At 46.1% G+C, this 25,314-nt stretch overlaps 4 protein-coding genes across 5 annotated transcripts; 2 read left to right on the forward strand and 2 right to left on the reverse strand.

The window, feature by feature from the left end:
• Positions 1 to 6,974: 6,974 nt before the first annotated feature.
• On the forward strand, positions 6,975 to 11,399 carry crf4-1 (chromatin remodelling factor 4-1). The gene is made up of 4 exons (XM_951455.3): positions 6,975 to 7,338; positions 7,432 to 7,596; positions 7,707 to 10,694; positions 10,762 to 11,399. The coding sequence occupies exons 1-4, from the start codon at positions 7,249 to 7,251 to the stop codon at positions 10,897 to 10,899; spliced, it is 3,381 nt and encodes a 1,126-aa protein (XP_956548.2). The 5' UTR covers positions 6,975 to 7,248; the 3' UTR covers positions 10,900 to 11,399.
• NCU03876 (eukaryotic translation initiation factor 3 subunit 2) lies at positions 11,367 to 13,411 on the reverse strand. The gene is made up of 3 exons (XM_951456.3): positions 13,100 to 13,411; positions 12,375 to 12,972; positions 11,367 to 12,242 (listed from the first exon to the last, which is right to left on the reverse strand). Exons 1-3 carry the CDS (start codon positions 13,147 to 13,149, stop codon positions 11,850 to 11,852), a joined length of 1,041 nt encoding a protein of 346 aa, XP_956549.1. The 5' UTR covers positions 13,150 to 13,411; the 3' UTR covers positions 11,367 to 11,849.
• Positions 13,412 to 13,862: 451 nt separating this feature from the next.
• NCU03877 lies at positions 13,863 to 19,020 on the forward strand. 2 transcript variants are annotated; one of them, XM_011396576.1, is made up of 4 exons: positions 13,863 to 15,151; positions 15,217 to 15,237; positions 15,347 to 15,384; positions 15,468 to 19,020. In XM_011396576.1, the coding sequence occupies exons 1-4, from the start codon at positions 14,455 to 14,457 to the stop codon at positions 18,111 to 18,113; spliced, it is 3,402 nt and encodes a 1,133-aa protein (XP_011394878.1). In that variant the 5' UTR covers positions 13,863 to 14,454; the 3' UTR covers positions 18,114 to 19,020. The 2 variants fall into 2 exon arrangements, with proteins under 2 accessions (XP_011394878.1, XP_011394879.1); XM_011396577.1 differs by lacking the exon at positions 15,217 to 15,237 and having other exon boundaries at positions 14,872 to 15,151; positions 15,468 to 18,747.
• NCU03878 (hypothetical protein) lies at positions 18,895 to 24,238 on the reverse strand. The gene is made up of 5 exons (XM_951458.2): positions 23,229 to 24,238; positions 23,040 to 23,170; positions 21,767 to 22,976; positions 21,556 to 21,675; positions 18,895 to 21,099 (listed from the first exon to the last, which is right to left on the reverse strand). Exons 1-5 carry the CDS (start codon positions 23,796 to 23,798, stop codon positions 19,702 to 19,704), a joined length of 3,429 nt encoding a protein of 1,142 aa, XP_956551.2. The 5' UTR covers positions 23,799 to 24,238; the 3' UTR covers positions 18,895 to 19,701.
• Between the last annotated feature and the right edge of the window lie 1,076 nt (positions 24,239 to 25,314).

A 25,314-nucleotide genomic window follows, 5' to 3' on the forward strand; every position in this document is an offset into this window, starting at 1 on the left:
TAAATACAATTCGTTTATCTTTACAACGTATTATTTTTTTTCCTCGAATTTTTATTTTATTAATACTATATTCAACGCTATAAATTCTAATGTTAACGCCCCTATTAATCCCCAACGTATACTAAAGGTTATAAAAAATATTATCGATAATAATAGAGAGCCTCGAAAAGGCTAGGTTCAAGCGGTAGTACGGCTAATATACGAATAAAAGGATATAATATTAGTTACAATAATAGGCTACAGAAAAAACATCGTCCTATACGTATTTTTAACTTTATATAACAAAATTATAATATAAATCGTACCGCTTACTAAGCTTAGGGAAAATTAATACAATAATATTACTATTAAAGTACCAAATTTAAAATTAATATAAGTAAATAAAGATATAACCCTAAGAGTAAACTTTTTACCCCCCTTTTATATTAGAATCCTATTAATTCATATATAGAACTAGGATATTTAGAACCAAATTCAACGCAACAATTATACCTATATCCTATTAAGCCCAGAGCTTACAATAAATATAAAATTTAAAGCTATATTACAATCCCTAGAATTCTATAAACGGATTGGTCTTTTTACTATCGATAAACTACATTACATATCAAAATAACGCGAATTTCGATAGGAATTTCAATATCTATATACCTTACGGCTATTATTACCTAAGAACATTCTATAATTTAATTATACAACTACACTAGCTAAAATCCATCAAAACTTTATTATTAAAAAAGCCGGTTTTAATACTAGAAATTTCGAGATTATTAGAATTTCTATAGATAGACTAGAAATCTCCATTATTATTCAGCCTCTTCTTTAAAACTACTTTAGAGATTTCCATCGTCTTATCTTTTTCGTTAAAAGATTTATACTATCAACTAAATAGAATATCCTAAAAACTATTATTTATATTAATAACCGCAATAATTTAACTATAATAAAGAATACCCTTATTAACTATCTATACAAAAACTATAATTTCAATAAGGAAATAGGCCGCAAAATCATTAGATTATACAATTCTTTAGTCCGTCCAATAGATAAAAATATTATATATTAGGATTTTGCTACTAAATTAACCAACTATTATATATATCTAGCCACCGTCTCTCTAGGTATAGGTATAAATCTTCCTAATATTATTCGAATAATTCAATTTAATATACCTCCTACTCCCAATATCGCCGACCTTTAGTAGCGTTTTAGAAGAGCAATACGAAAGAAGTAGGATAATAATTTATAAGGAAAAGTATACTTCTTTATTCTGTACTAGGTATTTAATTACTTTAGTTCAAACGAGAAGTAACCTAAAAGGCGAGTATAAAAGTAGTAATAATAATAATAATAATAATAATATTTCTATTAACTATATACTCCGAGAGTATCTAGTAAGCTAATAAATATTATTATATTAATAAATAAAGAAAATATCGCTAATAGTAATAATAATAAAAAAGAAGAAAAGGCAGAGCCTAATAATAAACCATCGCTAGATACTAGCGATTTTTATTTATTATACGAATTCTCTTATAAAATTAAATAGTTAAAACTTAACGATAAAATTCGCGCCAAGCATTAAAAATAGGACCTACTTTTTATAGAATTTTTCAACGTACCTTATTTTCGGAAGGCTATTCTCAATTATCTTCAAGAACTATATAATAAAAATCTTAAGTATAAAAGGCCTATCCCTATTAGTAAGTATTGTAATAGGAGCGGTTGTATATTATTATTTGGGAGAATTCTGGTAATATTAGAGTGTAACCGGAATAAAGTATTTAATAAACCGATAATTAGATTATTAGTAGATAAGGCAATATTGTATATCAATAGCTAGTATAAAGAAAAAGTATAAGAATTTATCCTTAAAGCGAATTGAATATTCGAAATTATACTAGAAATACTAATACCAATCCGGCTATAATATACGGTAGGACGTCTTTTTACTAATAATTTAAATATTTATTGAAATAAGGTGCTTCTTTTTAATAATGCTAATAGGCTAGAAGAGAAGCTCCTAATTATAAGAGGATAGGAGTATAAAGAAGAATATATTGAAGCTCTTATCGAATTCTATTTATCCTTGGTAGCTAAAATTTATAAAGATTAGGAAAAAGATTACCCTCGGCTACCGCTACAATAAATCCAGCCTCGGTTACGTACCTTTATAATTACTAATAACCTCCGTAATTTTCTAACTATATTGCCTACTCGTCCTAGTTTTATTAGTTCTCTAACTGTAATTATATCGCCTACTCGTCCTAATTTTACTAGTTCTCTCTTAGCTAATATATTGAATTGTACTACTATTATTACTTCTACTACAATTATCCCTCAAATTTAAATTGAAGCTCCTCTATATACTCCTCTAAAGTGTGAGGAAGAATATTAAGAACGTTAAGGAGATAATAAAGTTGAGGCTTAAATCAATATAGGGACTGTACGTAAAGTGGGGCTAGCCGAAATAGTAAATCTATTAATACTATAAGAAGGTTGGGAAGATATAGATCGCCAATTTAATAAATTTACTAGATTATTACTAATAACTCCTCGTTGTAATCAACTAAGCCTAGAAAGACCGTATACCCCCTTTACTAATATTTTAGCATAATTTGCTACTCAAACGGCTGTATTATATAAGTATGATATATAAATAATTGTATCCCCAATAGTAGCCCGGTCAATTCAAAGATTACTAGCAATAAAAGGAAAGGGAAAGAAGAGGCAATCTAGGACTCTAATTTAAGGATTACTAGCTTATAAAAAATAAATATAATATAAATATCTATATATTAATATCTATTATTATTAATTCCAAATTATACATTAAAAATTTAAACCGTATACTAAGACGCTAAAATAGGAGGATGCTTGGTAGCCCAGTCTTAGACTTAAGGGTATAACACTAGCTAAAGTATTACTAAATTTGACCCTTTTAACGAGAGATAGCTATTATTATATTTAATAATCCTCCTATACCTTGCAAATACTCTTAAAATGCTCTAATTAACTAATATAGTCTACTTCCAACTACTATACTATTACTAGCCCCACCGGGGGTACTATAGGAATACCCGTAGTATAGCGGTTAAGGGGACGCCTGTAATTATTATTAGTATAAATCTAGAGAGCTCGTACGTTCAACTCCCTACTTATACCTTATTTCTTCTTTAAACGTTTAGTTATTGTACTGCTAACCTCTCTTAAATTCTTCTCATCTTTAAATTTTAGTATTAATTACGTATATAACCAATTTAGGGAATAGGAGATGTAAGACCGCCGTAAAACGTACTATCTCTTAATACTATTAATGGTTATTTTATAAAAGGGTATACTATAAGGTATTTGATTAGGGTATACGGAATAAATCGAATTAAATTCCTTTCTTTTTGCCAATTTCTCACTTTTTATTTAGTCTTTTACTAATACTATATATAAATTCTAAAGTCTAACCTACTACTCATCTTCAATATAAATATCTTTAATATTATTATTAAGAGTAAAATCCTATAAATCTTCTACACCCTCTTCGAACAACCGTTTACCCTCTTCACTATAATTAATAATACTATTTTAAATAGTATATTCAATTAATCCTAGTATATACTTCTAATCAATTATATTGACTGGAAATAGAATAACCTTATTCCAATCAACTAACTTCTCTATTAAATTTTACTACCTAAAAAAATAAATATCCAGTATATTAAAAGCTTCAAAATTAAGTATTATCTTCCTCTTTATTATACTATCCTTATATAATTTAAATACGTAAGAAATAACATTAGTAAATAGATTACCAATAGTATAGGTACCCTTCGCAATACATCCCCATAATCTTTCGGCTCCTTTACGAATAATAGCAAGAATATTAGAATTAAGAGCTAGACGTATAAAGGTAACCTCAATATTATAGGTAAAATTCTTATTATTCTTAATATTAATAGTATATACTCTATTCCAATATTCCAACATTAAATCAATAGGTTTATACTTACTACCAACAGTAACAGAGCGAACCAAACTACCTTTAAGAATAGTATTCCGAAGGGCGTCGTCTAAAATATCTTTATAGAGAAGCCATACAAAGTAGAGCATTTCTAGGCTATAATTCTATAATTTTCCCCTATAAAAAATTATAAGGAGAATAGGAATAATATCCTAAAGAAAGCTATAATCGCCTACTCGGATTACTTTGTAAATCAATAGAAGGATTAATACTATTTATATTAATCTACAATAGCTTCAAAATTTAATATCGATTTTTAAGGCTAAAGTAGGTCCTACTAGTAGTATAGATCTATCCCCGCTGATATTGACATCGATATTGGTATTAATACTTTTATTAATATAAATATTAATATTGGGATATTCTTTAATCCAGCCCTATATAAAAAAGACTATATTCTAAATATAATTAAGTATTTGTTATATAGAGGTAGTCTATTGCCCGTTATTGCTATTATTATTATTGTTGTTATTATTATTATTAATTGCTCCTTCCTCTTTAATTAATATTCCTATTATTAACTTTATACTATTAATAGTTAGATTATCGAAATTTCTATACTTAACAAACTTAGAAATAAGAAATATAAGGACTCTAACTTAAAACCTATATATAATAAGGGGTATTACTTAATAATATTTAATCTTTTCCTTCTTAATATTCTTTGAACGTTAGAAAAAGAAAATATTTAAAGAAATTATTGTAATAGAAAAGGCTATATCCTTTCCCCCGTCCTAAAAGCATTAGAATAGTATTTTAATAAAGTTAATCTCAATGTAAAATAAAATAAGTATAAAAAGTATTTATTTCTTCTACTCCTACTACTCGCTAATTTCGATTTTGTAATACTAAATATATTTAATAAAAGACGTTATCTTTTAATCGCTATAGACAAGGATCAAACAATAGACTAGCTCAAATTTATTGAATATAAGACGATTATTCTATAATTCTTTATAAATACGGTAGATACCCTCAAATTTTCCTTTGTCTTTATAGATTATATTAATTTAGAGACTTAGTAACTCCAAATACTTTACTTATTTAATAATAAGAAACGTTAGCAACTTTTTTTTAGTAATAATATTATTAGTAACGTAGAGAAATAAAGATTTAAAAGCGAAATCTATAAGCCAACGGGTAGTAATATTAATACTTTTACACCTTAGGAATATATAATTTACTACTATCTTCTATATAAATTTCTTAATTCTATTGAATAATAATTATTAAAGGGGGCTGTACAATTTAGGGTATAAGACCAAACTAGCCGTAGTTAAATTAATTATTTAATCTTACTTTCCTCTTACCAATTCCCGAATAGTATCTTTATAATTAAAATTATTGTATATAATAACGCTATTAGGATTATATATTATTCGCTTAAAGTTACGCTTTACTTACTATATTATTACGTTAAATAGTTTATTAAATATTATATATAATAATATAATACCTATCCTAAATAACGTTTAAATAGCCTTCCTAGATATTCTAGTTAAAAAAAGATAAAGACTAAGAATATAGTAAAGAAAAGTACTCTTCTTCTCAATATAGCCAAATATCAATATAGTTACAATAAGAATAATACGGCTATAATGTTCCTCATTAATATTAATTATTTTAATAATATTTATCGTTCTAAACCGATTAACTATAAACTATAAAATTATAGTAACTATATTAGGAGCAATAGCTCTAAGGATTAGCTAAATCTCTTTTAAAATATTCTTTAATTAAAATAAACTATTTAATTAAAAAATAGTAGTTAGTTTATTACTTTAATAAATATTTTTAACCTTAAATTATCCGAAGGATAGTTTAGTAAGTAGGGCCTATATTTCTTTATGTAGTATAAAAGTAGGGTAATTTAGATTATTAGGTATATTAGTAATATATTGAATAATAAAATTACTATTATTAAAAGCTTCCTTTATATTATTATTTTCGTCGAAAAAGCTAGTAAAATTTGTACTTCTATACCTAACTTTAAATTACTCTACTATAAATACCTTAATATTAAACGACTTTAGTTCGATAATTTATTTCTTTATTACTACTTTTATTATATACTTACTATACTTTAATCGGAGGCGAGCTTAGAAGTCGAGTATCTCTTTAATAATATTATAATCATCATCCTCTACAAGCGTATTATTGCGGTCTACTCTATTATCGACGTCTTGCTCTATTTATATATAATCCGGGACTTAGATATTAAATAGAGTAAAAGAGAGAGCAGATGATTCTTCAATTCCTAATGGTCTAGCTGCTAAAGAGGTACATTGGTAATATAGTTGTACTTAGGAGTAATTACAACGATATTATATATAGGCTAGAAGATTGCGAATAGATTATACATCCTCGTATTGGGAGTCTTCCTCTATAGTAATAATAATGAAATTGATACCGTTAGAAAGCTGTGATTTTTGCGATCCGAATTAACCAGAAACCCTCGTAATGCGACGTATTGTTGTAAAATTATAGTATTGAGGTTAATATTCTGGGAGGTTGGTTAACCTCTACGCGATTCCAATCGAGTTATGCACTTAGACCTCTTTGAGCGGAGGGCCAAAATATTGCCCGGTTTGGAAAGAAAATTCAATTTATCAATAAAATGCTGAGATTGTGGTATTCGTTACAGGTCCGTGCACGCCCGGGAGCTCAAGGTGGGTCTGAGCGCTGAGATAAACCTGATTGAGGTTTCTTTCTGAACCTCACCGTACGTCAGAGTGCCCCCGATAGCGTCTACTAGCGTGCGATCAAGACAGGGACCCGTGTCGTCCAACCGACCGGCAGGGTACTGGCTGGCAGACGCCAAATGCTTGCGTCTCAGCTGCCCGGCACTCGACTTGATCCCCTCCGTTGTCTGCACCGGGTCCTGTGATTGGCTGAATGAGACGCGGTTTCGCCCATTTGGGATCCTCGACTCTCGAGAAATTCCCACCCACAGCCATCTCAACCCTTCAACAAACAGCATCTCCAGACCGCGCTTCTTTCTCGTCAACCTGCCAGTCAACCCCGAGGTTGCTGGCCAACACCAAACTCAGTTCAGAAACGAGGACATTCTTCCGGCTTGCGCTGCAACCGACATCATTCACTGAAGCGCGTGCCAGTCGCGTTTAAGTGGTTTTTGGGCCGTCTAAGCCAGGGGCCTTCCAGTCTGGACTCCGGTTCACCTTTAACCGAAGAAAACGAACAACACGACAGCAACCAAACGAAACCCCACCATCATGGCCCCACGCTCACGACAGCCCGTCAACGACGACGACGCGTCAATGCCTGACGCCCCAGAGACTTCCAATGCTCCCGCATCAGAGATGGTATGAGGCCCACCCTTTCAATGAATGCGCTTTTGCGCCACCACATTTTGCTTTTCGCGGCACTGAAACTGACGTTCGACCGCGGCCGTACAGGAGGTTGACGAGACGCCAGACTACACCGACTCTGATACCAACCCAAATACTACCGAGAGCAGCGTCGCAGGCGAGCCAGTAGATGGGCGTAGGAAGCGATCTGAGGCCAACCAACTACGACGGAGTATCTTCGGCAAAAAACATGATAGGCTAGGAGAGTCCAAGGTGAGCTACTACTACTATTGTACATTTCAGACTGTTCTCACGTCTCGAATTTTGGTCCCCCACCGCAACTGCCCGGTGGGCTCTTATTCGCGATCCTAACTCGGCTCCAGGAAGATGATTCGCTCCGAAGGTTCCGCTACCTCCTTGGTCTGACCGATCTTTTCCGTCACTTCATCGAGACAAACCCAAACCCCAAGGTCCGCGAAATCATGGCCGAAATTGATCGCCAAAATGCCGAGGATGCGAAGTCAAAGAAGGGCGCTGGTCGCCAAGGCGGTGCTACTAGTGACAGGCGTCGTCGGACCGAAGCTGAGGAGGACGCCGAGTTGCTTAAGGACGAGAAGGTAGGAGGATCCGCCGAAACTGTGTTCCGCGAATCGCCTGCCTTTATTCAGGGCACCATGAGGGACTACCAGATTGCTGGCCTCAACTGGCTAATCTCCCTCCACGAAAACGGTATCTCGGGCATCCTGGCCGATGAAATGGGTCTCGGGAAGACACTACAAACCATCTCCTTCTTGGGTTATCTGCGGCATATCATGGATACTCCCGGTCCTCATTTGGTCATTGTTCCCAAATCGACTCTGGATAACTGGAAGCGCGAGTTTGCCAAATGGACACCCGAGGTGAACGTGCTGGTGCTGCAGGGTGCCAAGGAGGAACGTCAGCAGCTCATCCAAGACCGCCTTGTGGACGAAAACTTCGACGTTTGCATCACCAGTTACGAGATGATTCTCAGAGAAAAGGCTCACCTGAAGAAGTTTGCCTGGGAGTACATCATCATTGACGAGGCCCATCGTATCAAGAATGAAGAGTCTTCGTTGGCCCAGGTGATCAGAGTGTTCAACTCAAGAAATCGTCTCTTGATTACAGGCACTCCCCTGCAGAACAACCTACACGAGCTCTGGGCTCTGCTCAACTTTCTGCTACCAGATGTTTTCGGAGATTCCGAGGCGTTTGACCAATGGTTCTCTGGCCAAGATAGGGATCAAGACACAGTTGTACAGCAGTTGCACCGTGTGCTACGACCTTTCTTGCTGCGCCGTGTCAAGAGCGATGTTGAGAAGAGCCTTTTGCCCAAGAAGGAGGTCAATGTCTACATCGGCATGTCGGAAATGCAGGTAAAATGGTACCAGAAGATCCTTGAAAAGGATATCGATGCCGTTAATGGAGCTGGTGGAAAGCGCGAGTCCAAGACACGGCTCTTGAACATTGTTATGCAGCTTCGTAAGTGCTGCAATCATCCTTACCTCTTTGAGGGAGCCGAGCCCGGTCCTCCTTATACCACAGATGAGCATCTCGTTTATAATGCGGGAAAGATGCTTGTACTTGATAAGCTGCTTAAACGACTGCAGAAGCAGGGCAGTCGCGTCCTCATATTCTCGCAGATGAGCCGCCTGTTGGACATTCTCGAGGATTACTGTGTTTTCCGCCAATACAAGTACTGCCGTATTGATGGCGGCACTGCCCACGAAGATCGTATTGCGGCTATTGATGAGTACAACAAACCCGACTCGGACAAGTTTGTCTTCTTGTTGACAACAAGAGCCGGTGGTCTCGGCATTAACCTTACCTCTGCCGACATTGTTATCCTCTACGACAGCGACTGGAACCCGCAGGCCGATTTGCAGGCCATGGACCGCGCTCATCGTATCGGACAGACAAAGCAAGTGGTGGTTTATCGTTTCGTCACGGATAACGCCATCGAAGAAAAGGTTTTGGAACGTGCAGCCCAAAAACTGCGCCTCGATCAGCTGGTCATCCAGCAGGGCCGTGCTCAGATTGCCGCAAAGGCTGCTGCTAACAAAGATGAGCTGCTGTCTATGATTCAGCATGGTGCCGAGAAGGTCTTCCAGAGTAAGGGCGGTTTCGGGGCCTTACCCGAGAATGGCGCCGAGTTGGGTGATGACGATATCGATGCTATCCTCGCGGCCGGTGAGAACCGAACCAAGGAGTTGAATGCCAAGTACGAAAAGCTCGGTCTCGACGACTTGCAAAAGTTCACCTCAGAATCAGCGTACGAGTGGAACGGAGAGGATTTCGCGGCTCGCAAGAAGGACATTGGCATCAACTGGATCAACCCGGCGAAGCGTGAACGCAAGGAGCAGATCTACTCTATTGATAAGTACTATAAGCAGGCCCTGCAGACCGGCGGAAGGACGGCCGACACAAAGCCCAAGGCCCCGCGTGCTCCCAAGCAGGTACCTGTGCACGACTATCAGTTCTATCCTCTTCGACTCCGCGAATTGCAAGACAGGGAGACGGCATACTACCGCAAGGAGATCGGCTACAAAGTTCCCCTCCCTGACGGCGATGACGAGACCGTGGAAGAGCGCGAGGCCGAGAGAGCTCTGGATCAGCAAGAGATTGATAACGCCACACCCTTGACAGAAGAGGAGCAAGCTGAGAAGCAAAAGCTCGCAGAACAAGGCTTTGGTGACTGGAACAGGCGAGACTTCCAGCAGTTCATTAACGGCTCTGGTCGCTATGGCCGCAACGACTATGAAGGAATTGCGCAGGAAGTTGACAGCAAGACTCCTGCAGAGATCAAGGCCTATGCCAAGGTATTTTGGCAACGGTATACCGAGATCGCGGACTATAACAAATACCTCAAGGTCATTGAGGATGGTGAGGAACGTATGCGCAAGATTGAACACCAGCGCAAGATGTTGCGCAAGAAGATGAGCCAGTACCGTGTGCCATTGCAGCAACTGAAGATCAACTACACTGTCTCGACGACTAACAAGAAGGTCTATACGGAGGAGGAGGACAGATTCCTTCTGGTGATGCTGGACAAGTATGGCGTCGATTCCGAGGGCATCTACGAGAAGATCCGGGATGAGATCCGCGAGAGCCCTCTTTTTCGCTTCGATTGGTTCTTCCTTAGCCGTACTCCCATTGAGATCAGCCGTCGCTGCAACACTCTGCTGACGACGATCGTCAAAGAGTTTGAGGACGAGCCTAGCAACACCACCAAGGCCAAGGTGAACGGGGTCAATGGCAAGCTCAAGCGTGAAGCGAATGATGAAGACAATGACGAAGACAGTGTTTTGGGCCTGGCTCCTGCCAAGAAGAAGACCAAGGCTAATGGTGTCAAGGTAAACCATCCCCTGCTTTTCTCACTTTGGAGATGTTCGTACTAACTTGAATTTACCCGCGTAACAGAACAAAGCGCTAGACAACGTCAAGTCAGCGTCCGGTAGCAAAGCCACCTCGGCTGCCCCTTCGCGCGCGTCAAGCGTGGCGTCGACGGAATCGAAGGCGACAAAGGGCAAGGCTGCCCCCAAGGGAAAGAAGAAGTAGACCGCCTGATGGTGGTCCAGACCAAAAATACAAGCTACGGCACATGTATTGACTTGGCTTGGTATTCGAAGCTGTAGTTGCGTTTCATATGACTGGGTTAGATTGGGTGAAGGGGCTCGGTTCACCACTGAGAAGAGTCCAGGGAGGGTTAATGCAGTTGGCTCGCGGCGTTTCCGTTGTGTCGTATTCATGTTGCGGTCTCGGTGATGGTTATCTCACCTGCCGTCATTTAGCGAGGGATTTCTCTGCCTACCTGAGGAACAAAAGATATCCTTTTGGTCAAATCCGTTCTCTGATGGATGAATAGGGCATGATGTGCGCAGTCTTGTACTTCCTTTACCCCTGTATTATTGTTTCCACTTGTGTTGGATTCTTATTGACCATAAGGGAGTGAGTAAGCAATTGGCGAAAGACCTCTACTTATAACGTCCAATCTGATATCACATGAACGAGGTTGCGCAAGATAGTAAGCAGAAGAACGACCGAATTCAACTATGACAAATGACTCTTCTGTGCTTCGATAGGGACCAAAGGTTCCTTTCGTGACAAGATGGAAATTACATATCCGCTCTCCGCGCGACTCACTTGTTCGTTCGTTTGCTTCACATCGAACCGCACCACCTCATCGCTCCAATTTTTGCTCCTTTTCACTTTTTTTTTCACCAAATATTGGGTGGAATCGCCCAAATTCTCAGATTAGGTTGCCTGAAAAAAACGCCGTTTGTGAAATGCCCATTTCCCCCAAATTGTTGGATCCCTGGACGCGCGATGTAAAATAACCCGTTTGCTCATTTCCTTCCTCCGACAAGTCGAGAGAATCCTGAACTCAATAACACGACACCCATATTTCGTCCCGCGAATCGCCTTTCCGCCCCTTTCTGCCGCCCCTCCTCGGATCCTGCTTGCTGAAAGTCCGAAAGTTTCGATCGATGTCGATAGAAGGGATCCGTTTAGGCAGAAATGGTCTGCTGTTGTTGCTGGTTGAGCTTGTTTTGCCTCTCCCTCTCGACCTCGTACATAAAGTCAAAGTAACCCTTGTCGAAGTGATGGATACGGACGTAACCGTCCTCACCACCGCTGGCGTAGCTCTTGCCGGTCGGGTCGGCGGCAACCGTGTTGAGGGGACCGAAGTGACCGCGCACACGACCAATTTCGCTCTCGAAGATCTTGTGGTAGAAACGCGCCTCGAATTTACCCTGACGCGCGGAGGTGGTGGTGACATCCATGGCAGCCTGACCACCACCGAGAATGACGAAGTCCTTCTTGCGAGTGATGGTAGCGCTGTTAAGAGGGGTGTCGGCGGGGTAGGTCTTGAGGACCTCCAGGTCCTTAGCTGTGATGAGCTGTGAAAATAATCAAGGAGTGTTAGCATGCGATTGACTGTTCATTGATTTCGGTTTTAAGGATCCGGGAAGAAGACCAAAGAAAGAAAAAAAAAAGGGGGGGGGGGGGGGTTGTGGAGCCATGTGACATACCTTGGAGGTCTTGTCCTTGGAGGCGGTAATGAAGTATGTACGGTCGTGCGACCACTGGAGATCGGTGATGGGCTGGTTGAGCTCGTGGATGGGGATGTTGTAGAGGAGGTCGCCGTTCTTGCCGTCGAACTGGGAGACGGAGCCGTCTTCGTGGCCGGCAATGATGTACTTGCTGAGATAACTCCAGCCAGCAACAGTGGCCTTGCTGTCCTCGCAAACGATAGTCATGGCCTTCTCATCGCTCTGCTCGGCGTCAACATCGAGCTTGATGTCGAGGACAACGATGGTACCCAGATGACCCATGCGCTTCTCCGTCACACCCAGAAGCTTGCTGCCATCCTCACTGAACTCAACGCGCTTGACGGCGGTAGGGAAGTCCCATGTCTTAAGAAGTCTGCCGGTCTTGATCTCCCAAAGGCGGATGGTGTTGTCGGCAGAACCAGAGGCGAGGATGGTGGATGTGGGGTCGACATCAATGGTCCAGATGGCGCCCTGGTGGCCGTGGTATGTACCGAGACGCTCGCCGTTGTGCGCGAACCAAACGCAAATCTGCTGGTCCTTGGAAACTGAGAAGAGCAAATCACCGTCGCGGTTGTACCTGTTGGGGGTAAAGGGTTGCTGTTAGAGGCTGCATCTCTATATGCCCGACATGCCAAAGCCAGAACACCAAGAGGGGTCGGGTCGGCGGGTAAGGTATGCGATGATGATGCGGAGGGAAGACGAACTTGATCTGGGTGAGGGCACGTTCGTGGCCCGAAAGAAGAATGGGCCTCATCTTGATTGTGGGTTATTAAATATGACGAGGCGTGGACGGCGGTATGGAAGTGTTATGGTCGTTAGAAGACACTGAGTGGATTCGTCGTCGAGAAATATCGCGGGGGGGGGTTGCACGACTTGGGAGGTAGGTGGGTGGATTAGTGTCTTTGTAGATGCGGTCGTCGTCGTCGGATCGGTCTTTGGTGTTCTTTCTTTGGGTGGATTTCCACTCCCAGTAATTTTTCCGCAGATTGTGCGCGATAGGCTGGCTGGCTCTGGCGGATTCTGACGGCCGCGGGGCGAACCAACACCTATCCCTGCAGATGCCAAGCTGCCCCTCTCCAGTCCCTCGTCCCAGCCAGCCGTGTGCCATCCATTGAAGCTGCTGGTTTCAGTTCGGACCGGACTCTGGACCTTGCGATGCAGCCTGCCACCTCGATCCGCCGCTCGCAGCCTGCCGGCCCGTCGACAGCCACCGATAAGAAGTTGTGGCTCAGTCTGTGACTCAGAGTTTAAGAGTCAGCTGTATTCGTCAAGCCTGTGCCGCGGCCGCAAGCCACACCAACTTCAATCTAGAACAACGACACAGACAGGACAGTGCGAGCACATCATGATCCGAGCTGCTACCTGCAGCAAGCCGAGAACTTGTAGAGTCATGGATGCAGCATCTAGACACCCACTTCAATTGCAGTTATATGAATGCCCTCTTCCGGGGGTCGCATCGAGGAGGAAAAGTTCTTCAACTCTCGGAGATTTGTAGACGGAAATAGAGGCTTTTCTAACGAGACATGGTAGGATTCTTGCAAGAATGCATGGTGAATACGTACTATTTTGAGAAGCTTGGGTTTGGGCTCTATTCTATTTAGGTTATCTCATTGGCTTCACGTTTTGTTGTCACATTTACACTGGTCATTTGCGGCACGTCTTGAGACGCTCACCTTCGGTGACTCCTCGAGAAGGGAAAGAAAGAAAAAAAAAAGAAAAAAAAATCACAAATCACGAAACCTCTATTCCCGCCAGCAAACCGGCGATCATTGGATCCTCGACATCGATCCCCCGTCGTCTACCTAGGCGGGAACCCATTGTGACTCTTCTGTGCGGCGCAGAAAACCCCTGGGTCCCGAATCCGTCTGGTCCCACCCCGTCGTGGAGGTGCCCGGGGGCGTCGAGAGAGCTTGGCCGGGCGGAAGTCTTGAGCTTCTGAATATCCCTTACCCCGAGCCTGCGTCCGCTGCTGTTCAGTGTGATGTTGTTACAGCACGCACGCAGAAAGACCACTGCACCCTTCTTCTAGCTCTACAGTACCAGTCTGCGTCGTGTAGGCATGGCCATCTCCAGCTTCATCCAGAGGGTGTCTTCCACGTCAAGGAAGTCGCGTCGAGCCGGAAGCTGTCTCACATCCCTGTCCGCACACGGGTCGCTGAACACACGGCGGCGCATTCAAGTCGAGCATACGGGACAAGACGTGCTCAAAAGATGGACATTGTCGTGGGGCACGGAATCCGACTCTCGGAGCTCTACCTCGGCTTTCGTCGCCTCTGCAGCTGGTACCACTGACTTCTCCGCCGCCCCGCGATCCACCTGCAGCCGCCCTAAGAAATCCCGTTATTGGCGCCTATCTCCAGTGACGGGGCTTACGGGGTCGATTCTGGTGTCACCGTCATGCGCCGGGGCAGCAGCTGCTAGCGATTTTGGAGCTAATGCGCTGCTCTCCCCCTCATCTTCAACTCTGCCTCTGCCTGACACTTTACCCTTTGCACCATCTTCCTCCTCCCGCTTCTCTCACATTCAGGGTCCTGTCTCTCGATACGCTGCTGCTTTTGGCCATCCGCGCAGCTCCATCAGGACATATTCCAGTTTAGCTTCTCCCAGAGCCGCAACAAGGGAGCCTGAAGCAGCAATGGCCTCCAAGATCGACGGCACCGCGCTGGCCAAGCGCATCCGCGACGGTCTCCGCGCTACCATCGACGAGACCAAGAAGACCAACCCGCGCTTCCGCCCCTGCCTCAAGATCATCCAAGGTGCGCTTGTGTGTGTGCTGCGTGCTTTTGCAGATGAAACCCAGTGGCTAACCAGTTGACTGCAGTTGGTGATCGATCCGATTCCTGTACGTTGAGACTGCTGCACCGTCCACCACTTTATCTACCCCGCCGTCACAGCAACATTTCTGTGCCACGCATTGTCCCTTGCTGACTGACCGTCTGTCTGCCATGCAGCTACCTATGTGCGCATGAAGTTGAAGGCTGCTGAGGAGGTACGCACAAGCTCGGGGATATCCTGTCCTACATCGGACGACTGGCAGGCAGGATTCGGACTGACATGTGATATCAATTACAGTGCGGTATCGAGGCCGAGCTGATCAAGTTCGACGAGAATGCCACCGAGGCCGAGCTTGTTGCCAAGGTGGTGCAGCTCAACAACGACTCGACCGTCCATGGCATGCTCGTCCAGTTGCCCCTCCCCAAGCACATTTCCGAGTATGCTGTCACATCGGCCGTTGCCGACGAGAAGGATGTCGACGGTTTCGGCACCCTCAACATCGGCGAGCTTGCCAAGCGCGGCGGCCACCCTTATTTCATCCCCTGCACCCCCAAGGGTGTCATGGCTCTTCTTGCCGAGGCTGGTGTTGAGCTCAAGGGAAAGAACGCTGTTGTCCTCGGTCGTAGCGATATCGTGGGCAGCCCTGTCAGCTACCTCCTCAAGAACGCCGACGCCACCGTCACCGTCTGCCACTCCAAGACCGCCGATCTCCAGCAGTATCTCAAGGAGGCCGACGTTGTTGTTGCTGCCATTGGCCAGCCTAACTTTGTCAAGGGCGAGTGGCTCAAGAAGGGTGCCGTTGTCATTGATGTCGGTACCAATTACGTTCCCGACGATACAAAGAAGTCTGGCGTCCGCCTGGTTGGTGACGTCGAGTTCGAGTCGGCCTCCCAGGTCGCTTCCGCCATAACTCCTGTTCCCGGCGGTGTCGGTCCCATGACGGTTGCTATGCTTTTGCAGAACGTTGTTGACGCCACTAGTTTCTACTTCGAGAACCAGAAGAAGAGGGGATCCATTCCTCTCCCTTTAAAGCTGGCGGAGCCCGTTCCTTCCGATATCGATATTTCCAGGGCCCAGGTTCCCAAGCCCATCACCCAAATCGCCACCGAGATCGGTCTTGCGCCCTCCGAGCTCGAGCCCTACGGTGCTTACAAGGCCAAGGTTGACCTCAGCATCCTCAAGCGCCTTGAGCACCGCCGTAACGGTCGCTATGTCGTTGTCACTGGTATCACCCCCACTCCTCTCGGTGAGGGCAAGTCCACCACCACTATGGGCCTGGCTCAGGCTCTTGGTGCTCACGTTGGTCGTTTGACTTTCGCCAACGTCCGCCAGCCCAGCCAGGGTCCTACTTTCGGCATCAAGGGTGGTGCTGCTGGTGGTGGTTACAGTCAGGTCATCCCCATGGATGAGTTCAACCTTCACTTGACTGGTGATATCCATGCCATCACCGCCGCCAACAACCTTCTCGCTGCCGCTATCGATACCCGCATGTTCCATGAGAACACCCAGAAGGACGGTCCTCTTTACAAACGTCTAGTCCCTGCCAAAAACGGAAAGAGGGAGTTCCCTCCCATCATGTTCCGCCGCTTGAAGAAGCTTGGCATTGAGAAGACGAACCCCGATGATCTCACCGAGGAGGAGATTAGCCGCTTTGCTCGTCTCGATATTGACCCCGAGACCATTACCTGGAGACGTGTTCTGGATGTAAACGACCGTCATCTGCGCGGTATCGTTATCGGCAATGCTCCCACCGAGAAGGGCCACAAGCGTGACACTGGCTTCGACATTTCTGTTGCCAGTGAATGCATGGCTATTCTGGCCCTCAGTACTAGTCTTGCTGACATGCGTGAGCGTCTCGGCAGAATGGTTGTTGCCAGCTCCAAGAGCGGCGACCCTGTCACTGCTGACGACCTTGGTGTTGGCGGTGCCCTGACTGTTTTGATGAGGGATGCCATCAAGCCAAACCTCATGCAGACCTTGGAGGGCACTCCAGTCTTCGTTCACGCCGGTCCTTTCGCCAACATTAGTATCGGTAACAGCTCGATCCTGGCCGACAAGATGGCCCTCAAGCTTGCCGGTACGGAGCCCGATGAGGATTACGCTACCAAGTCTGGTTTTGTCGTTACTGAAGCCGGTTTCGACTTCACCATGGGTGGCGAGCGTTTCTTCAACATCAAGTGCCGCACCTCTGGCCTCATGCCTGACGTTGTTGTTGTTGTCGCTACTATCCGTGCCCTCAAAGTTCATGGTGGTGGTCCCCCGATCTCGCCCGGTGCGCCGCTCAACCCTGTGTACAAGGAGGAGAATGTTGAGATTCTGCGCGCTGGTTGCGTCAACCTCGCCAAGCACATCCAGAATGCCCGTTCGTATGGTGTCCCTGTCGTCGTTGCCATCAACAAGTTCTCGACCGATACCCAGGCCGAGATTGACGTTGTTCGCGAGGAGGCCATCAGGGCCGGTGCCGAGGACGCCGTGCTCGCCAACCATTGGGCCGAGGGTGGTAAGGGTGCTGTTGACCTCGCTCAGGCCGTCATTTCTGCTAGCGAGAAGTCTACCCCTGAGACTCAGAAGCTTCTATATGAGGTTGAGGGCAACACCGTCCAGGAGCGTATCGAGAAGATCGCTTGTGAGATGTACGGTGCCGCCAGCGTCGAGTTCAGCGAGCTCGCCCAGAAGAAGGTCGATACCTATACTCGCCAGGGATTCGGCAACCTGCCCATCTGCATCGCCAAGACCCAATATTCACTCAGCCACGACCCCGAGCTTAAGGGTGCCCCCACCGGCTTCACCGTCCCCATCAGAGATGTCCGTATGGCCGCGGGCGCCGGGTATCTCTACGCTTTGGCTGCCGATATCCAGACTATTCCTGGTCTGCCTACGGCTCCTGGTTACTTTAATGTGGACGTGGATACCGAGACTGGTGAGATCCAGGGTCTGTTCTAGAAGATTTGAGTTTAGTTGAAAGCTGGTTGTTTCGCCTTGCAACCATTTTTTGTCGGTTTCGCTCTAGATATATTTGTCCTTTGCCTGGGTACATGAGTTTGGTGTTGCGGTTTGGGTATATAATGCATTCACGATCAACTCAAGGGTGCGGTAGAACCGGTTTTGGAGTACGTGTACGCCGGTAGTCTCTGTTCTTGTCTTTTAACAACACACATGGAATGGCGGCGCCACGGTGTACGGATTCAAAAAGAAGAAAGGGGCGAGCCAGAAAAAGATGGGGGCATCGTCGTGCGTATATGATATCATGTTTTGTTTTTGTTAGGTTCCATACATGAAATAGGAGGCCACGTTGAATTCACCGCGTTGCGCCATCCTGTGCTGATCAATACTCGGCCCTAACGCCTTTTCGCGACCTCTCTTTGAGCGGTATATCCTGAAGGCCCTTCTTGTCCGTTCGGAAATACCAGGACATCCTCAATCTCTCTCATCTCTGTCTCATTCGTCGTGCGCCATCCGCATATGTATCTATTCTGTCTCTTGATCGCTCTTGTTAAGTTCTTCATAATTTTCAATAAGCAGTTTCTTTGCTTTCCTACTCGATGCCCATGACTCTGTTCCATGCGGGGTTAGTGCTCTCGAGGAGAAAAGGGAAAACGAAACGAGTTGTGCACGAAGCAAAAATATGTACAGCGAAGACCACAACACGGTGAAGGCTTTAAGAAAACATAACAATATATTGAAGGAAAGAATAAATGTCATGATCCGTGTAAGTAGGAGTATAGCGAAGGTGGATCCGAGAAATTGTACCAAAGGGAGAACATTATCCTTATCTTGGACTAATAACAATACAATAGGTATGATATAGAAAAGCTCGGACAACATTTTTACAGACGTTACGTGTTTGTCTGGGAGCATCCATCTTCGGTCATTTATCCGTCCACGAAACAAGTGATGATGATTGTGCTGAGATCCTTTGGCTTTGTTATTTTTGTCGAAGAAGAGAAGGGAAAGTGATTGACGATGCAAATGTGACGTCAAGTTGTCGCTGAGCGTGCGGCCATAGCAATAATGACCAGCGGAATGAAGAGACTGAATAATTGGAAACAGCAAACGGAGAATTGCATGACTGTGAAGAGCAAACGAAGAAAAAGTCGCCATACTCAAACAGGTTGAAAAGAAATGGAAGCGCATGACGTTGTAAAAGGAGTGCGTAGGTAGGTCATCCAGAAAAGTATAACAAGGTCGCGTGTCGTGCCCCGTGAAAGTCGTATAAAGTCGTACAGTATATCGCCACGCCAAACAGCTTTACCGCCCGTCGCAAATGAAAGAATCTTTTCCCCTCCTCCCTGCCTTTTCCGTCCAGAAATGAGGGATTGTACCAAAGCCTTAAAGAAAAGAGACAAGCACGACCAAACTCAGCACCTGCCACCGTTCCCAAGAACATGACCCATTGTTAGCTCTAACTCACCACATCACACCAACCCTCCCCAATTACCCCAGACATTTTTTTCATCATGATCTTCTTGAATACGCGTAAATGCTGAGACTATCCTTTCCTGTATAAAACAGAAAATACGAGTCATTAGGATTAAAACCAAGGCTTATCGTTTCTCTCCCCGTCCTCCTCTAGCCTCCTGAGGACCGCGACAGCTTCCACATAAAGCATGTTCTTGCCCCCAATACAGTCGACTTCCAGTCGACGACGCACCAGGGAGACAACGCTCATCGACTCAGAACGGCTCCGTGCCCGGATGATATCTTCCTCTGTGACGTTGTCCGCACCCAGCATGCGCAGCCAACTCATAGCGCGCTGATCGGCTGCCGCCGAGCTTCCGTGCCTCGAGGTAAGACTAGCCTTAATATCGCCCGTTCGCTGACGCTTGGCCGAATGCTGCTGCTGCTGCTGCTGCTGTTGAACGTCTGTGGCAGCAGCGATCGTAGAGCTAATGGTAGGGATCGACCGGGCTCTGTGGCCGAAAGCCCAGAATATCAAGGCACAGACGTACAGAGCCCAGTAATCGGATATGTCCTTTCCCCAGAATGACGATCGGTCTTCTGTTGCCGCACCCTTGACTGGCGCATACCGGGAGACCCCAGGAGAAACGGGACTCAGGAACTGTACAATAGAGCGGGCGGCATACTTGATTGCCTTGACCACACTAAGATTGGCCATATCAGTAGGTACGTTCGCATCACCGCCTTGACGATAGTGATAATTCTCTGCCCAGGCTTTCAGGCACCTTTGGTGAATGCCAAATGCTGCGGCTGGCAAGACTTTCTTGGTGAACAACCACGATTCGCCGCTGACAGCAAGCAGATCACGAAGCGGGGTATGATGCAATGCGAGGTAGGTACTGGCGATAGGACAACCGGGGAAAAGGCTTCCAAGACGTGCCTCAATGTCAAATGAACCGCGAGTTCTTGAATCTGGGGGTTGCAAGAAGTCGGGCTGAAAGCAAGGTGATCCCTGCTGAAGAGGACTGAACTGGCTATTCATGTAATGCAACTGGGGATCGACTTCGCTCACTGAGGACTTTTGGGCCGAGGCAGATGGTGCGGTCAAGCCCTGCCTGCATGGGATTCGCAGATATTCAGCTACAAGAATGATCATCCGATCGATGCTGATCTGCCTTGAAACGAAATCGGGGGTAATGGTTCCTGGCGAGGGTGCAAAAACTGGGATGCCAGCCGAAGGGTCTTCCGCAAGGATCTTCGCCCAGGGAGCTGCTGAAGTAGCCTCCCAAAGCCTCAAGCTCGAGCCCATAAGAGGGATAGGTGGGTGTGTCAGTTTTGAGGCCACTGAGGACTGGCCTAGTTGCGGCTGCTGCTGATAGATAGCGACGTGTCCATCGAGGAAAAAGCATGCTGCCAGGAGACGGCGATGTGCCTCTACATCAACCCAGTTCTTCCAGGAGGCCTGAATCGATAATTGTTGATCTGAAGGGGAGGCAGAATAGTCGATCATAGTTGGGTGATGATACAAAACCTGTGGGTTGAAAGCACCCTGTAAGTACGTCTGTTCGCTGACCTCAGGCTGTGGCTGAGAAGGAAGAGAAAAGCCCAAAGAGTGATGATTTGATGTGAATTGAGACGACCCAAACCTTCTCCGCCGAGACGGCTGGGCAGGCGTGAGAGGAGAAGAGAAGTTATTGAAATTATCATTATAAGACGTGAAAGACGGAGAAACAATGCCGAGAGGAGAGGAAGTTGAAGATGAATAAGACAATGGAAAATTGCCGATGTGGGCAGGGTCCAAAGCACTGAGGTGTCGCAGTGCAATGGAGGACATCGTGTTTGAGGTGGCTGCCATGGAGATAGAAGAGCAGTCCGAAGTAACAGATAACGAACCAGGGGACCAGGCACTGGGATCAATGGCCCATGAACCTTGAATGCTTTCGGGAGTTGAGAAAGACGACACAGTAAGGAACTGTGAAGCACTCACCCTCTTGTAGAGATCCTCAAACAACCTCGAGGGTCGTATAACGGCATTTTGTCCGCGTAGCCGGGCGAAGTATTCGCATAGAAAAATTGCCTGCATGACTTGGATATTCCACTGTAGTGTCTATATTGACTCTAACCGTCAGTGAACAAAACTTTATGCTGCGAAGACCATGCTTGGTCCTCCTTGAAGGGATTGAGAGTGGCCGACTCACTTTCTTTACCTCCCTCCAAGCCAAATCATGCAATCGGCTGCCCTTGACACGATCTTCTTCGTCATCGAGAAACTGGGTCGCCATCGCAGCCATGGCATACCGCAGCACCTCTTCAGGCGCGTTTTCGAAGGAAGCTCGATGGACTATTGGGAGCAGGGGGTGAACTTTCTCCCAGTATACCGCAAGATACCGCGGAATAGCGCCGTAGAGAGGATTCATTAGTGATTTAGGAAGAGTGGCCCCGGTGAACTCGCACCCATTACTTATCGGCAAACCCAGTGTAACCAAGTTTCCGTTTTCATAACCAACATCGTCGCTGCTGTAGCTGGGATCGGCACTACCCTCAAGCCCAGCTCTCATAGCGTCAAACATGCCGATGTCCTCCAAAGGGAATGGAGCACCCTGCATACCATACGAGGAGTCCAATAACGCCTCTTTCTGGATCCGGGTGTCCAACTGAGATGGGAGAGCAGTGGCAGGCAACACTAAAGTTTGTGTGTGAGAAGGCGTGTTCAGAGGCGGAGTTGAACTACGAACAGACGAAAACGAGCTACCACGCTGGTGCTGGTGGTAAGAGCCTTGCGGGGAGCTCGCTCCACCTGCTCTAGGAGGCACGATAAGATGATTGTAGGTCCGCGGCTGTGAGCCAGAATTGTAAGACGGCGAGTTTGCCAAGTGACGGGCGAACATATTTTCCTGTTGGATTTGATCTCCAGTGTCGGAACTCGATGGGTATGATTGGGGAAGGTTCGGAAAGGGAGTCATCACTGAACCTGTCCATATCTCCGTACCAGATACTGGAGTTGTTGAGATGCTTGAGGTGGTCGTCGTCGAAGGAGAATGACGCCAAGACTCTGACGTAGGTACGTCCGGAATGGGTGTTTCCATTCTCGATTGTAGCGGCTGTATCCCAGGCGGTTGAGGCGGCCAATTGATGTCTGGGGACGATGCAACCGGGTTGTATTGAGGCCCAGGGGGGTAGTGATATGGATCTTGGGCTCCGACATAATCTGGCTCTGGCTGCATTCCTGATACTGTATCATGTCGTAGTACTCTTCCGCAAGGATCGGAAGAGCCTGGTGATAGCCTGCCAGATGGCCTTTGGCCTGACCGCGACGGTACAAATCCAATCGGTGGAGAGGGTGGACCAGGATTGTCATGCTTGTGGTCACCTGATACAGTTTGAAGCACTTTATCGCCTTCTTGCTCACTGCGAGCAACATCATGATTAGTACAAACATGGCTGCGCACCAGTTCCCAGATCGGTACTTACTGTCTCTGCTGATGCCGAACCAGCAGGTCCGACCGATGGAACGCCTTGTCACAATTGGGATATGGGCAAGAGTACTCTGGGGGCCCATGACCAAGTTGATGACGTCTCAGATGCTCTGCCCTCGTAAAGGTCTGTTCGATAGTGTTAGCAGAAATAGCAATACTTACAGGACACATGAAGTCTTCTTGCCTTTGATGGCCTGCAGATGTCGCAAACATGCACCGGTATGCCTTTCTTTGCTCTGCTCACTCGGCCCGTGATGGGCGTGAGCCTCATGGGAAGCTCGGAAGTGTGGGACTGTGAACGCATTGGCCTCAATGGCGTGTGCGACTGGGGGTAGTTGCCGCCCGTTGATGATGTTGACGCAGATCCAAACCCCGTAGTATGATCCGCCGAGTCATTGCTCGCTGTGCTACGACGGCGCATCGTGGACCTGATATGAACAGCTAGTGGAATCGAAGATACAACAGGGTTGACGCCTTTGGATCCCCAGCTAATGTCCGGGCTCTTGGTCTGAGAAGAGGCAACAGCTAGGCTGATATCTCGAGGTTGGATAGATGGTCCGGGGTTACTGTCATATCTCGGGAGCGTAATAGGTGGTAACGTTGTCGGTGGTAGTGATGGTAGTTGGGTATGGAGAGGTGGTCTATGGGGATGGCCCATGTTGACTGGATGGTCCGAGGCGACGTCCTTTTTATTGATGTGGTGAGACTCGGTGTGGTCGTCGTTGACATCCATTATGAACTTGAGGCTAGCCATTGTGGGCGGCAATCTCAAATTTGGAAGTCAGATACCAAGTTAGTAATACACAGCCCGGTTTGAATATCCGCGAGAGCAGAGGTAGCAGTCAAAGAGGGAACAGAGGGAACGTCAAGCCAGATCTGGCAGGGCAGTACGTAGTACGTACAAGCGCGGCTGCAGCACGCGCGAAGGGGAGACTTCGGTTGATGGGTAGTAGTATGTGAGCAAAGGCAGGAGACAAGCCCTCAGCCTTCCTCCGAGTAGTAGTAGAGAAAGGCCGCGTCGTTGGGCGATCCGAGTGGAGACATGTCGAAAGGTTGCGTACTAGGTACGGGCTCGCGGCACGCTGGAGGCACTGCCATATCGAGAGGGCCTTTGCACCGTACTGTGTAGGTAAGGTAGACTTGGTTAGACTTGTCGTTGCGTGCTGCGGCAGAGTAGCAACAGAGAGCTGCGTGAGTAAGAGACATACGTGAAGGCTAGAGAGAGTGTGTGTGTGGTAGCAACGAAAATGATGGGATGCAAGGGAAAATCATCCATTGGTACCGTCTTAGCCTAGGGCTACCTTGCAGAGGCTGGGTGCGCACCCGTTTGAGAGAGGCTGTTACTGCGACCAGGGGTCAGTCCCTGTCAGCTGGGGATGTGAATGTGTGCAGGGGTGGTAAGGGTCCAAGGACAGACAGGGGAGATATCGGGTACCTAAGTAGACGGAGGAGTTTGGGCGACGGGAGGACTACTGACTGTAAGTACCTACACTACCTACTTTTCAGAAAATATCTCAAGATACCTCCTGAAAGTCATGGGCTGCTAAACCCAACAACATAATGTTTGCCGCGATGGCAAGCACACATGCGTTAGACGCCATGGCGGCACCAATCAAGTGGTTTGAAGCCCACCAAGTCAAAGTGATAGTCGCGATCAGACAAGCGCGCAAGTGGTGTGTCTGCTGCGACGCATCAGCTTTGCAAACCCGATGCCATCGTGCGCCGTCACATACATAGGGTAGCTTGCATGTTCGTTTGGGCGTTCACGTGTGCGTAGGTACGCTGCTTGGCACGCGAAGGTTGGACATTCCTACCGTGTACCATACATAGTATCTTCACTTGAGCCAGTTGGTAGAGGTAGCTTTCTCTTCGCCTTGGCTCACTGGGGACGTCCCCTGCCCGCTAGAGATACTCTGACAACGAGAGCTGGAGGCGCAGCTCTTCCTACCTCTACCCACCTGCAAGCTCGGCCAAATCGTAACACAAGCATTTAAAATGGGGGCAACTCGATGCGCTGTGTGACCGTCGACTAATGGCGCTTTTCGACCCATAATCTGCGCTATGTACCGGTATGACAAGGTCTGAAGTCGGACATCTTCAAGGATACACCGAACGCGGACTTTGAAAAAAGAGTCGAACTAGGTGTCGTGATAGAGCCAAGTCGGCGTCTCAACATGCCCTTCCACACAACTTGTCAAGCATGCTCGTGAGGCGGCGCTTGTCCCGCATCTGTCGGCTCTTGAGTCGTCGAGGATGTGGTACCGCAGTAT

This window comes from Neurospora crassa, linkage group VI (assembly GCF_000182925.2).
Source record: "Neurospora crassa OR74A linkage group VI, whole genome shotgun sequence".
NCBI lineage: Eukaryota > Fungi > Ascomycota > Sordariomycetes > Sordariales > Sordariaceae > Neurospora > Neurospora crassa.